Below are 13226 nucleotides of genomic sequence, written 5' to 3'. Positions count from 1 at the left end.
TCAGTTTTAGTCTCATCTGACCACAGCGCCTTCTTCCACATGTTTGGGCAGTCTCCAATAGGCCTTTTGGCAAATTTCAAACGGTTTGCTTTATATTTATTTTGTAAGAAAGGTCTTTTTCCTGTCCACTCTTCCCTGAAGCCCAGCTCTGTGCAGAATATAATGGACCTACGGACAGATCCTCCCATCTTCAGACTTTCTGCAGAGACGTGACTTGGTTGCTTCTCTGATTAAAGCCCTCTTTATCTGGTTCACGAGTTTTGGTGGATGGCCTTCTGTTGGCAGGTTTGCTGTGATAACATAATATTTCCATTTTCTAATAATGGGTTTAATAAAGGTCTGTGGGATGTTCAGCGTTGTTTTTTTTTTATATAACCCTCTGATCTGTTCATCTCCACACCTTGTCTCTGACCTATGTGGAGATTTCCTTGGTCTTCATGCTGTCTTTTGCTTGGTAGACCTTACTTGTTGGAAATTATTGAACAAATTATGTGGCTCCTGATGGTAATGGTTGGCGCTTTACAGCAATGTGGGTGAATACTTAGACATGCACCTCGTTTTAGTTTTGTATACATTTTTAGAACCATTTAAAAGAAGTATTTTCCCCGTTTAACTTTATTAATCAGAAGCATTGTATTATTATTGTTGATCAGATTTAAAATCCAATTAATTTCAGGTTATAAGGCAGGAAAATGGAACGAAAACCAAAGGGGGTGAACACATTTGCCACCCCTTGTATTTAAATATTTATTCTTCTAGTTTTAGATTGAGGTTTCAGTAATAATCCTAGATCATGACTGGATGTGAACGTCTCCCTAAACTCGACTGGTAAAGGAAGCAGCACATCAGATAATAAGTGGATGTTTAAGGCACAAACAGTCCTCAGACTGACTGCATCAAATATGGTGACATACTTCATGTTTCTGTACAATGAGCATTTATAATAATTACTGACTAGACTACATATAATATATCTCTACAGACAAATGTTCATTCTTCCCACAGCTCCTTGTGTAAACAAGTTTTTGTAGAGCTGAGATCAGAAAAATAACCTGCACAGATCTAAGTTCAGTAGAAACCATGAGGAGGTTTTTATGTGGGTATATTTCTGACAAAATAAACAAAACAAACTCAACGATGCATCTTAAAGATGCAGCTCCTCACAAAGGTTACCCCGGTGTACCCCTCTCCTCTAATCATTGACCTGGAACCCCCACTCAATTTCTGGCTCGTCGTCGAGGCGAATGACGAGATAGGACACGAGCTGGAAGAGGTTCTGCCACAGGCCCAAGAAGAGGTACATGTAGAAGTCGCTGACATCCATTTGACAGTATATCCCCGAGTAATTCATGTCACACACGCATTCGAAACTGTTGACGTAGTTGATGCAGAAGCCCCCGTTCATACACGGCTCCGAGGCGCATTCGTCCACGTCCTTCTCACACCTGAAAGGAAATGGATTTTAACAAAATACAGAATGATTAGTCAAAGAAGTCTGTGTGGGAGGCAAACAATTTGGGTGACAAAAAGGTGCTGCATTGCTTTGTAGGTGTATAACAGGGGTAGGCAACCCTGGTCCTGGAGGGCCTCTATCCTGCATGTTTTAGATGTTTCCCTGCTCTTTAGCAGGTCTTCAAGTTCTGCAGAAGCCTGTTAATCACTCAGTCATTCAAATTAGGTGTGTCAAAGCAGAGAAACATCTAAAACATGCAGGACAGCAGCCCTCCAGGACCAGGACTGGGGACCTCTGGGTTAGGCTTAGGGTTATTAAAGATAGAGCAGGGGTGGGCAACCCTGGTCCTCGAGTGCCACCATCCTGCATGTTTTACTTGTTTCTCTGCTCTAACACACTTGATTTGAATCAAAGGGTGATTAACAGGCTTCTGCAGAGCATGAAGAGGTGATTTAACCACTGAATCAGGTGTGTTGGAGCAGAGAAACTAGTAAACATTCAGGATAATGGCCCTCCAGGACCAGGGTTGTCTACCCCATTTGAGGCTATCACGGTGTGCTGAAAACATTTTACCTAAACATCTGTAGTTTTATCATTTTTACATCAGAATGTGCTTTCACAGCTATCCCTTCCCTTCCCCACATATTTCCTCATGCGGTCTCGGCCATTATATTCCGACAAAACCTTACAAGAAAGTTGTTTTCCCAAATCGCACGTATCAATTAGACATGGACTGTTTTGTTTTAAACGTTTTTACCGCAGCGGCGGGATGGAGCTGCAGATAAGTGCGCGCTCATAAAGCGGAATATTTTTAAATAATAATTGTTTGTCGATTATCCTGTTTTTATGATTGTTTGGAGCAAAACTCAAAATCGAAACTGCAAATTCAATTATTTACACAGTCTTACGTTGAGCATACAACATATATATTTTTTCACTCATTACTGAGGGCCCCTCCTTTGCATCAAGCACACCTGGGCACGTGCTCAGGTTGCCCTTATGGGAGATCCGGGCTAGCTACTGGTAGCAGACTCTTTTATTATGATAATGCATCCTGACGCACCAGAAAAAATGGTTCAGAATTGTCTATGGAACGAATCAAAAGACTGAGATGTTCACTCAAGGGTCTTTACATTTTTTATTTCAGTGTTTCCTCAAACTTTTCAATTTCCAATCCATAAAAATAGTTGCTTGTGACCTTAAGTATTGCTGGTTAAAGCTTAATAATAAGCCATTCATCAAAGAACCTTGTCAATCAATATCAGGAATGTAAAGGTACGCCTAAGTTATGGATCGGTACAAACCTTGGTATGAGGGTCACTGTTTGGTATGGATTCAGTACAACAGAAAAAAGGGACAAATACCAGATGCTAAATTGTTTTCTCTTTTATACAGACATTAACCCTCCCAGAAGAAGAGACAAAAAACAAAAGAAAAACAACCTTGCTAGGGGAGACACTGAGGTATCAGGTCATAAACTTCCAGGGACCTAAAGAATCTGCTACTAATAAGTTGATACAAAATACTACAGCAGATCTTCTGAGTGTTAGTTAAGTTTATATCTGAATGGGTCTGAGCATTTTCTTATGGGGAAAGTGGGAACCAACTCAAGATTAGCCAGACAGTCATAAATTTATGTCTTGTGTCTGTAAACTTGCGATAAGTGATTTTTAAATTTTTTTTTTTTGGTCACTTGGGGTCAGCAGAAATACACTGCCATGATGTTCGCTCTACAGCATGTTCATGAGCAGTCCTTGGTTTTTTGCTTTCAGTGTAGCAGGAAGCAGTAAATGTCACGGTGCAGGCCTTACCATTGTCCCGTGAAGCCAGGCAGGCAGTAACACGTGTTGTCTGCTTCAGAGCAGTTTCCTCCGTTAAAGCAGCTGTAGTTCCATCTTGTGCCCTTGCATGAAGACACAGGCAACTGAGGGAGTCTAGACAGACAAAACAACAGCATCAGTTCCCTCCTATTAGTTCGCTAGGTTTGTAGAAGCGGGTTTATTTTATATGTAAAAGCACTCACGGATCGGTCTCTATGTACCAAGGGATTTCAGGAATTTTCTCACTGTAAGAGACAAATTAGTAAATCAGTACAACTTGTTTTTAAACGTGTTGTTTTGTTTCTCGGTGTGTGGTATCTTGCGTATCAGAGTTAAACCTCACTCGCAGTAATGGCCCGTCACGTTCCGAGGGCAGAGACACGTGTAGCTCTGGACACTTTTAAGGCACGTGGCACCATAACTGCAGCTGCTGTTTTCGCACAAATCCACTTGTACCTCGCACTGTTCGCCGGTGAAGCCCGGCTCGCACTCGCACCTAAACCCCTCGGGCAGGTTGATGCAGCTGCCGTGGACACAGGGGCTAGAGTCGCAGGAGTCTGTTGGTTCTTGACACAGTGACCCCGTCCACTCAGGAGAACACTTGCATTGATGCAGGTCAAACAGGTCCTCGCAGGTCCCCTCGTTCTGGCATGGGTTGGGCGTACATACACTGGCTCCCCAGCAGCCATACCGCAGGGCAGCGTTGCCATTTATCCTAACAAACTGCTCCTCCTGTGGTCTCGGGAGGTTCAGCTCTGTGTCCAGGTAGAATGGTAAAAGAAGACCCCCAATCTCCACTCGGCCCAGACAACCAGACAGGTCCACCCCAGATTCTTGACTTAGGCCTCCCAGGAAAATGTCTGCTCCATCTCTGACGAAGTTAAAGTCCTCCACAGCTGTTTCGGAAACGCTTATGTTCTCTTTGCCTCCGTCTACATCAATGATCCACCTGGATGCTCGAGTCTCTCTGCCGATCTCCACAGTATGCCACTCGCCATTACTGAGCGGACCGAGGCTCTGAGCTGTCACTTTGGGAGAATCCATCCCAGCTCCAGCTCTGAGCTCCATGACCAAATGAGAGTTCAGCAGGGAGACGGTCAGGTAGTCGGTCTCTTTTTGCGCATGAAGCAAAGTGGCTGCTGACTGTCTGGTGCGGAAGCTGAGGGAGACACCGGCGAGGCTGTGCTCAATCTTTCTATTGCTGCGGTACTGCAGAACACTGCTCTCAAGCCGAAATGTCACGTTAGACAAACCTAAAGTAGAGAAATAGAAGAAACTGTCAGCGAAAGTTATTTGAGTTTCAAACAACATGGCTGTTCTTCATAAACTTTATAGCTTGTGGTAATTAACTTTAATTTCCTGTAACTGAACATTCTTTGTATTTCCGGCTAGTACCATGGTTCTCAAGCTGTAGTACAAGTACCACTAGGGGTACTCTAAAGAAATTTTCATATTAACTATTCACAAGTTAAGTAGCAGAATAAATAACCATCACTAATTGATTGATACCCAAAAAGATGAGTAGTTCAAACAAAACACTTTTGGCTACAAACAGAAACTACTTGAAACAAAACAGCAATACAGAATATTTGGACAACCCAAGTGAAAACTACTGGACGACGATGAACCAATGTGCTAGCACACACTTAAAAAGCACCAGTGAAATCTTTAAAGTGCAATCAATTTGATTCAAGTTGTCTCAAATTTGCATTCAGTTGTTGGGCAGAAGAAGAGCCAAGGTCGCAGTGTATGTGGTTCTGGTCTCAGCAGGTGCATGGAACCATCACATCTTAACGTAGACCCTAGGGCTAAATATTGGAACACATGCTCAGTAACAGACCTCGGGTTCATTGGGTGTTTCAGCCATCACCACTAGATGGCTGAAACACCTAAAGAAGGCCCAGTTGAGGATGATCATGCCTTGGTGTGTCTCCCTTAGCTAACTGGGTTTGCTCAAAGAATTGCATTTGGCTTTTAGGTTAGAGTTAGGTGTTCAAGTAGACTGGTGGATTTGCTTGATCATGTCAGGTACTCAATCTGTTTGAAACATTTCAGCACAAGCTTAAAAACCAGTGGTACAAACTTGTAAATTTGTACTACTGGTACAACAGCTCCCCTCTTTTACTCCTCATAAACCTGTGACCTCTCCAGGAATACTTGTCGTCATAAACTACCACAGGCATGTGCTACTAGACGTAATCTGACCGGGGATTACAGCGTCTTAGAGGAATCCTGTGAAGGATCCCTGTCTCAACTCTGTTCCCTACTGTAATTAGCCACACTGTAATTAATGTCTGCCATCATTCAGTTCAAGAAATAAAAACTCAGGGTGTACAGGGCATTCTGTTTTTAGAAAATCCCAAGAACTCTGTACATGTATTTTTAGACAGTGTTTTACTACAACTGAAATAATACACGTTCTTCTTCACTGAGGATACCTACACTCAAATCCTTGAGAGAGGGGCAGGCAAACGGCCGTGGCAGGGCAGGGAGACAGCTCACACCATTTCACCTCTTCACACCGTCGCCCTGCAGTGTTGGGGGGGCAGCTGCAGATGAAATCGTCCCACATGGAATAACACTGCCCCCCATTTAGACAAGGGTTGACCTGAGAGTGAGAAAACGGGAATTAGACTGTGCAGTCGGGGTTATTTAAAAAAAAAAAATTAGACAAAGTTATCAACATGACTATAATGTTTAAACTTACCGCACAGGCGTTATCACTGCTGCAACCTTCTGTAACATTTACGAGTTTCACCAGGTTGTGAGACTCCACTGGGGTTGCAATAGGATAAAACTGCAGTCGTTTGCTATTAATCCTCAGATCCTGGACACATCCTTTAAAGTAGCCACCAAATGAAGCAGAGGCCCTTGAATCTGGTAGCCCCCCAACAAAAACCACATCTCCAGGATGGGTTTGGACACGCCTGATGGTCATTAGACCCAGGCTTTGAGCTGACTGTAACAAACTGGCTGTCGTTCCTTCCAGCTTCACAGTAATTAAATGGAAATGGCCATCACTGACCACAGTCTGACCAACAAGAGTCTCAAAGTTGTTGACCTGAACTTTAACCTTGCCCACCTCCAGCCATAGGCGGAGGTACTGGCTGGTGCTGTTGGCCAGGATGAGGAGCAGACCACTGGACTGTCTGGTGCGAATGAACATGGAGATAGTCACAGGGTCTCCGAGGTCATTGTCTAATGAGAGTACAGCATAGCTCTCGAGGTCTTTGTTTCCAAACCTGGCAGTGATATACTCTGTGAGGGTAGAGAAGAGAAAAATCTATGATCAACTGAAAAAAAATGATGAAATAACATGTTAAAACTAGAAGGTTTCTGAAAAAGTTTAGAACCGTGTTAATTCAGCTCCTACCCGAAATTCCCACTTGGACTTCTGTTTGTAAAAATCTGTTTTGAAGCATAAACTCTATAAGATGTGTAAAGTTTGTGGGAATGAGAAGTTTTGTTTTTTTTTTGCAAAAGTTTTGGAAATTTTAGACAGCACAAAAGTTATTGTGACATCATCCTACTGAGTTGAACATTCTGTTAAAAAAATCTTTAAAAATCATACAGAAAAAATTGATATGATGTTAAAAATAAAAAAACACGTCACTTAAAATGTAAACTTTTTGTGACCCATTTATACTTCAAATAATGTTTCCTTTGTGAAGTTTTCCTTTCTCACTGGTTTTGACAAAATCTCATTGGATATGGAAATTCTTAACCGTCTTGTGCTAATTTTGGTTACGGTATGTTTTACATTAAACTGCTACTAAAAGTCAGAGCACGCTATTCCTGATTGAGATGGATGTCGGAAGAGTAGCAAATCCAAATTTGTTATGGAAATGCAGAAAAACAGCCAAATGTGAATAAGAGTGCTTCAGTGCTTATGCATTGGCACCCTTGAAAATTGGATGAGAGTCAGCTCCTCTAAGTCTGAGGCCATGGTTCTCAACCGGAAACGGGTGGACTGCTCCCTCTGGGTTGGGGGTGAGTCTTTGCCTCATGTGGAGGAGTTCAAGTATCTGGGACTCTTGCTCACGAGTGATGGTAGGGTAGAGCGGGAGATGGATCGAGGGATCGGAGCCTCGTCTTAAGTAATGAGGGCGTTGCTTTGATCGGTCGTGGTGAAGAAAGAGTTGAGTCGAAAGGCAAAACTCTTAACTGGTCCATCTACATTCCAACCCTCACCTATGGTCAGATTTGGATCATGACAGTAAGAACAAGATCCCAGATGCAAGCGGCTGAAATGAGCTTCCTACATAGGGTGGTCGGGCTCAGCCTTAGAGATAAGGTAACAGAGCTCCGTCATCCTGGGGGAGCTCGAAGTAGAGCCGCTGCTCCTTCAAATCGAAAGGAGTCAGTTACTGTGGTTCAGGCATCTGATTAGGATACCTCCAGGTCGCCTCCCTTTGGAGGTTTTTCGGGCATGTCCTACTGGGAAGAGACGTCAGGACAGACCCAGAACTCGCTGAGGGATTATGTATCCTCCCTGGCCTGGGAACACCTTGGGATCCCCCAGGAGGAGCTGGAGAGTGTCGCTGGGGAGAGGGATGTATGGGTTCCTCTCCTGGACCTGTTGCCTCTGCGACCCGACCACGGCTAAGCGGGAGAAGATGAATGGATGGACTAAAACTCTCAAGTCAGATTTTTTAATTAGAATCAGTAGCAAATAGAATGTTATCTTAGCTTTGCTTGAAGACATTGAAGACAGGAAGTCTAGTTTTTGTCCAAAAAATAAATTAAGCATGTTAGCAAAACTGAAGACAACTAATGAACGATACTGCAAAGGCAAAAACTTTACCCAGGTTCGAACACTTGCTGTCCTGCAGTAGTAGTTTTGAGCAGTCTACGTATATAAACTGCCCTGTATTCATTTTTAGTATCATATAAAAAGAGCATAATAATGAGTAATGTTAATTTATTTTCATCCCTCTTTTTGTCTTCATGCTAAGTAACGAGATGCACGAGAACATCAACGTGCAAATCTCCCAGATTATACCTTGAACAAAGCAAAACAACAAGTTTATCAGTAGTTATCAGTGTTAGGGACTACAGGTTATTTATAACTTCACTAAAGATTTTGTTGACAGGCTTTAAATTGACAAGGAACACTGTAGTCATTGACAGAAGAAGCTGCTAAACTTGTTAAGTGAAGGAAACACCTCAGCCTGGTGCAAGCCTTTAAGACTCCCTAATTTGGCTGAGAGACTTCACAGTCAACTGGTGATACTCACGTTTTTTAAATCTGCGGTGCAGGTGTTGGTAAATAGTTTCTAATTTGATTTGTGTTTGACAGGACCTGGTGCTATTTTTACTGAACCGTTAAACCTGTAAAATCTGCTGTAGCTCTCTTTAAAGACATTGAGACGTCTGCAGTGAACTTGACCTAACCAGTAGCAGCTTTAACAGCCTTGACTTATTCTGTTTACAGGTGTACCTTTATCTAGTTTATGTTTGAGAACGTAACTACATGGTAGTTAAAACCAGATGTTTCCATTTATTGTATAAAAGGCACAGAACCATTTTTTTCTCACTGTCTGACATTAAATCAGACTAAACCTTTCTTGTTTTAGGTCAGTTAGGATTTCCAAATTTATTTCTATTTGTTAAATGCCTAAATAATGAGAGAGGTTTTTAGAGAATTTCTTATTACTTTTTAAAAAATCATAATTTTACAAACACCCAAATTACGACGCACAATTTGGAAACTCCAGATGATGATGTCATGGCTTTGGAAGCTTCTGATTGGTTAGTTGACAACATCTAAGTTAATTGGAGCCACACCTGTGGATGTATTTTAAGGCACACCTCAAACCTCCTGCTTCTTTGTGTGGCATCATGAGAAAATCTACAGAAATCAGCCCAGATATCAGGAAGAGAACTGTGGACAACTCTGGTTGATCTTTGGGTAGAACTTCCAGATGCCTGAAGCTTCATCTGTTCAAACAATGATCCACAAGTAGAAGCACCATGGGAATGTCCTGCCATCAGAAGGTAAAGAGCTTGTGAAGCTGCTGCTGAAGCTGCTCAGAGAGTCATTATCCACAGAGAAACCAGTCCTGAACCAACATGAGCTGAAAGGAAACTCATGACTCCAAAAGTAACATCAAAAAGTCAGATTACAGTTTGTAAACGCACACAGGGACAAAGACCTTAATCTGTGGAGACATGTCCTGTGGTCTGATGGAACTAAAACTGATCTGTTTGACCTTATTAACCATCATTACATTTGGAGGAAAAAAGAGGAAGTTTGTAAGCCTGAGGACACCATCCTAACTGTGAAGTACGGGGGTGGCAGCATCATGGTGTGGGGTGTTTTACTGCAGGAGGGACTGGTGCACGTCACAAAATAGATGACATCATGAGGAAAGAACATTATGTGGAAATAATGAAGCAACATCTCAAGACAGACAGGAAGTTAAAGCTTGGACACAAACATGTCTTCAAATGGACAATGTCCCTCAGCAGACTGTTGAATTAGTTACAAACAGGCTTCAGGACAACAAAGTCAGTGTTTCAGAGCGACCATCACAAAGTCCTGATCTCAGTCCCATAGAGAGTTTGTGCTCAGAGCTGAAAATGTGTGTGAACAAAGCAGCCTACAAACCTGACTCTGGTATAAAATTCCAGCAAATTATTGTAAGAAGTTTGTGGAATAAAAACCCAAAACGTTTGACCCAAGTCAGACAGTTTAAATGCAATGCTACCAAATACTAAGAAAATGGATGTAAACTTGTGAGTCATAAAAACATTCTCTCATTATTTTGGTGTTTTGCTAATAGAAATAATTTGGGCAGTCCTAACTAAGATTGTGCAATGCAAAATTAACAGCAATGTAAAGGTTAATAAAAGAGCGAAACCCTATGACATTTTTAAAACGGCTGAAGTTGTTTTAGGATACCAGCTATCCACTTTGGTGTTGGATCCGCTTGAACTAGCCATTAGCTTGTCAGTCAAAATGATGGCGTATTCAAACAACATGGGAGTTCTGACTTCTGAGTTCAAAGTTGTAAGAATTAACAACAACGTCACGCACAAATTTCTGTCTAGAAAAGTAGAAAATTATTCAACATCCCCAATCTCAAAATCCAATATGGCTACCTTGTGTATGAAAAGTGGTTATTGCTGCAGTAATGAACTTTTCACAATGAATTCTACCAGTTTGTATCTTGTGAAACAAGTTGCACACATATATGTTACCTCTTTTACCAAATGTGCTACGGTGTGTGCATACAATGCTAGCAATATTTAGCTTGGTTCCTGAGCACAGCATATAGCACATACTGCTGGTTTTCCAAGTTCCAGCTGGAACTTGATAAACAAAACATCATTCCCAGATTTTATTTCAGACATTTAAAATAAAAGGGACGCAGCACAAATTTATATTTCTTCAAATTGAGGTCATTTGAAGAGCTATCTATAACAGGTAAGATATTAATTGTTCATAACCTTTCGACAAAAGCCCACTTCAGAAGGTATGAACTATTGCTGTGAGTAGGTTGTTCTGAAAAATCTAATGTGATTTAATGATAAATGTCTTACCCTCTGCACAGTCATGTCCCTCATACGGTCTGTGACACTCACAGATGTAGCTTCTCCATCCCTGGCTCACACAGCGCCCTCGGTTCCGACAAGGGCTTTCCTCACACTTGTCTTTGTCGCTGCACCCCGCTGTGATGTTTACCTGGGTGCGGGAATCCTTTGGCACTTCGACAGGCAGCACCAGATATGAGTTAACGAGCACATCCCTGAAGCAGCCCAAAAATCCAGGCAGAGTGTTCACTCCTTCCTCAAGTCTGCCCAAAGTCCAGTTCCCCCCGACTGCTCCGATGAAGAGGCTTTGACGAACCGCTCCCGGCTCGGGGAGAGCCGCGGCTCGGTCAAGCAGCTCGACTTCGATGCTGGAGTCTCTGGCGCAGCTTCCCTCCATGCACAGCAGCCTGATGAGACTCACCACGCCGCCCAGCGATGCTTCCACTGTGTGCCACTTGTTGTTGGACATATACTCAGGCAGCTCCTGAACCACAGTGCTGGAGCCTTGACCTCTCCGGCTGAGGAGGCAGAGACGTCCGTCCATCAGCTCGATGCTGAGGAGCAGGTCGTCCACTCTGCGCTGAAAGAGCGTGCCGGTTGGTCTCTCTGTCCTGAAGCTGAAAGTCAAATTAAGTGGAGCTTCTGGGTCTAGCTGCTGCGTCTCAACGAACATGTAACCTCGGGACTCAAATGAGAAGATGCTTGAAGTCTGACACTTAGGCCCGGTGTAGCCTGGAAGGCAGATGCACGTATATGTGTGCTGATCATTTACAAGCAAAGGAGAACACGCTCCTCCATTCTCACACTGGCTTTCGCCACAGCCTGAAAGTGGAGTCGTACAGTTGTCCCCACCGTATAGGCGCCCGTTTTGGCTCTGCTGTGAACAAAGGCATCGGAATCCTCCATCGTGGCTTTCACACACACCACCATTTTGGCATGGCTGCTGTTCACATCCACTGATGTCCTCACTGTTCAGCGCTCCTGTAGGGACAAATTCAGTTCAGTTCAGATCTCTCTGTATTTAAAGAAAAGTTAAAATAAACAGACAGCTAGACAAATTAGTTAAAGGCGCCAACACATCAGCACTGAAGCGCCTATAGTATTATTGTGCAGATATTCTTCCATTTCATTTGTTTACCCAGTGTTCTCAAATTCACAGTGTTCACAAGTTTAGTGTTCTCAAATCTGCCTAAAAGTGCAGAGTGCGCACACCAAAACTCTCATTGACTTCCATTGTATCTGAGATCTGAGTTTTCTCTTGAAAACAGGAAGTCATGCTGTCATATCTCCAACATAAAACACTACAGACGCATAAAAACGCACGTGTGACAAACAGACACTTCTGCATCTTATAGTTCAGGATTTGTTTTCAGTACAGCTTATAGTTTTCACACCGTTTTTCTGAGGCTTAATTATGACTAAGTTAGAGGAATATTGTTTTTGCCAGTGCCTGTGTGTGTTCATTCGTCCGTTACCAAAATATCTCATAACTAACTGAATGAAATTTAATGAAACTTTCAGAAACTAATCGTTGTGTATGCTGTACATCTACAACTAAGTTTTAGAGTTAATTCAAGATGCCCCCCCTCCACACACACACACAGCTAATCCACATTAGCCAAACACAAAAATGGCTATAACTCAGTCAGTTTTACAAATATTTAGCTAAAATCTGACGGGGCAGTAGCTGATCACCATTCAACACAATATTACGTGAAGTTAGCCATGAAGATCTTAGTCTGAAACTTTCCCATAAAAGGTGGCGGGTGATATGCATTCCTTCAAGGAAAGCTAGGCCTTTCATTTCTACATTATGTTTCTGTCTGCCTGTCTTGTTAAGAGTACCTTCAGGGTGTGACAGGCACAGGTATTTGTTTACCATGGTGACCCTAATGAGCCACCGGCAACAGAACTACCACATCTTTTTTTTTATCTCGGCTCTTTTTACACTTCTTCTACAGTTTATCTACATCAACACGTTGGCATTTTGTCATCTTAGGTTATCACAAAAAGGAAATCCCAAAGTGATATTGGGTCTTAGAGAAAAAAAGTTGATGTATGTTGGAATGTTGGGCAGTAGCTGCATTCAAAAACTCTTCAATTTTCTTTTGTTTATCTTAAAATGCTGTACAGTACATGTTTAGGAAAATAAATACAATAAAAAAGAAGGTAAATGATGAAAGAAAAACCAAACTTTTCTAATGAAGCATCTATTTTTACTACAAAATAATGTACATTTTCATCAATATCACTACACACAGTGAATCCAAAAGTTACCTGCGTAAAGCAACCCGAGCATCCACACATGCACTTTTAATCTCAGCATCGTCCTTTACAAACCCCCCACAGTATAGATATCTGGGAGTATCTTCATTTTAGATTGAAGACAAGAGGAGAATACTTCTGTGCAGCTCCAT

The 13226-nt window shown here is 42.3% G+C and overlaps 1 protein-coding gene across 1 annotated transcript; it reads right to left on the bottom strand.

Moving 5' to 3' along the window:
- Positions 1–338: 338 nt before the first annotated feature.
- Positions 339–13226, bottom strand: LOC108238325 (protein crumbs homolog 1). Its single transcript, XM_017420328.3, has 8 exons — positions 13087–13226; positions 10819–11790; positions 5981–6531; positions 5716–5881; positions 3617–4526; positions 3477–3518; positions 3265–3387; positions 339–1445 (listed from the first exon to the last, which is right to left on the bottom strand). The coding sequence occupies exons 1-8, from the start codon at positions 13133–13135 to the stop codon at positions 1193–1195; spliced, it is 3066 nt and encodes a 1021-aa protein (XP_017275817.1). The 5' UTR covers positions 13136–13226; the 3' UTR covers positions 339–1192.

This window comes from Kryptolebias marmoratus, linkage group LG20 (genome assembly GCF_001649575.2).
Source record: "Kryptolebias marmoratus isolate JLee-2015 linkage group LG20, ASM164957v2, whole genome shotgun sequence".
NCBI lineage: Eukaryota > Metazoa > Chordata > Actinopteri > Cyprinodontiformes > Rivulidae > Kryptolebias > Kryptolebias marmoratus.
Note: the sequence above shows the minus strand (reverse complement) of the source record. Positions and strands in the feature narration are given on the sequence as shown.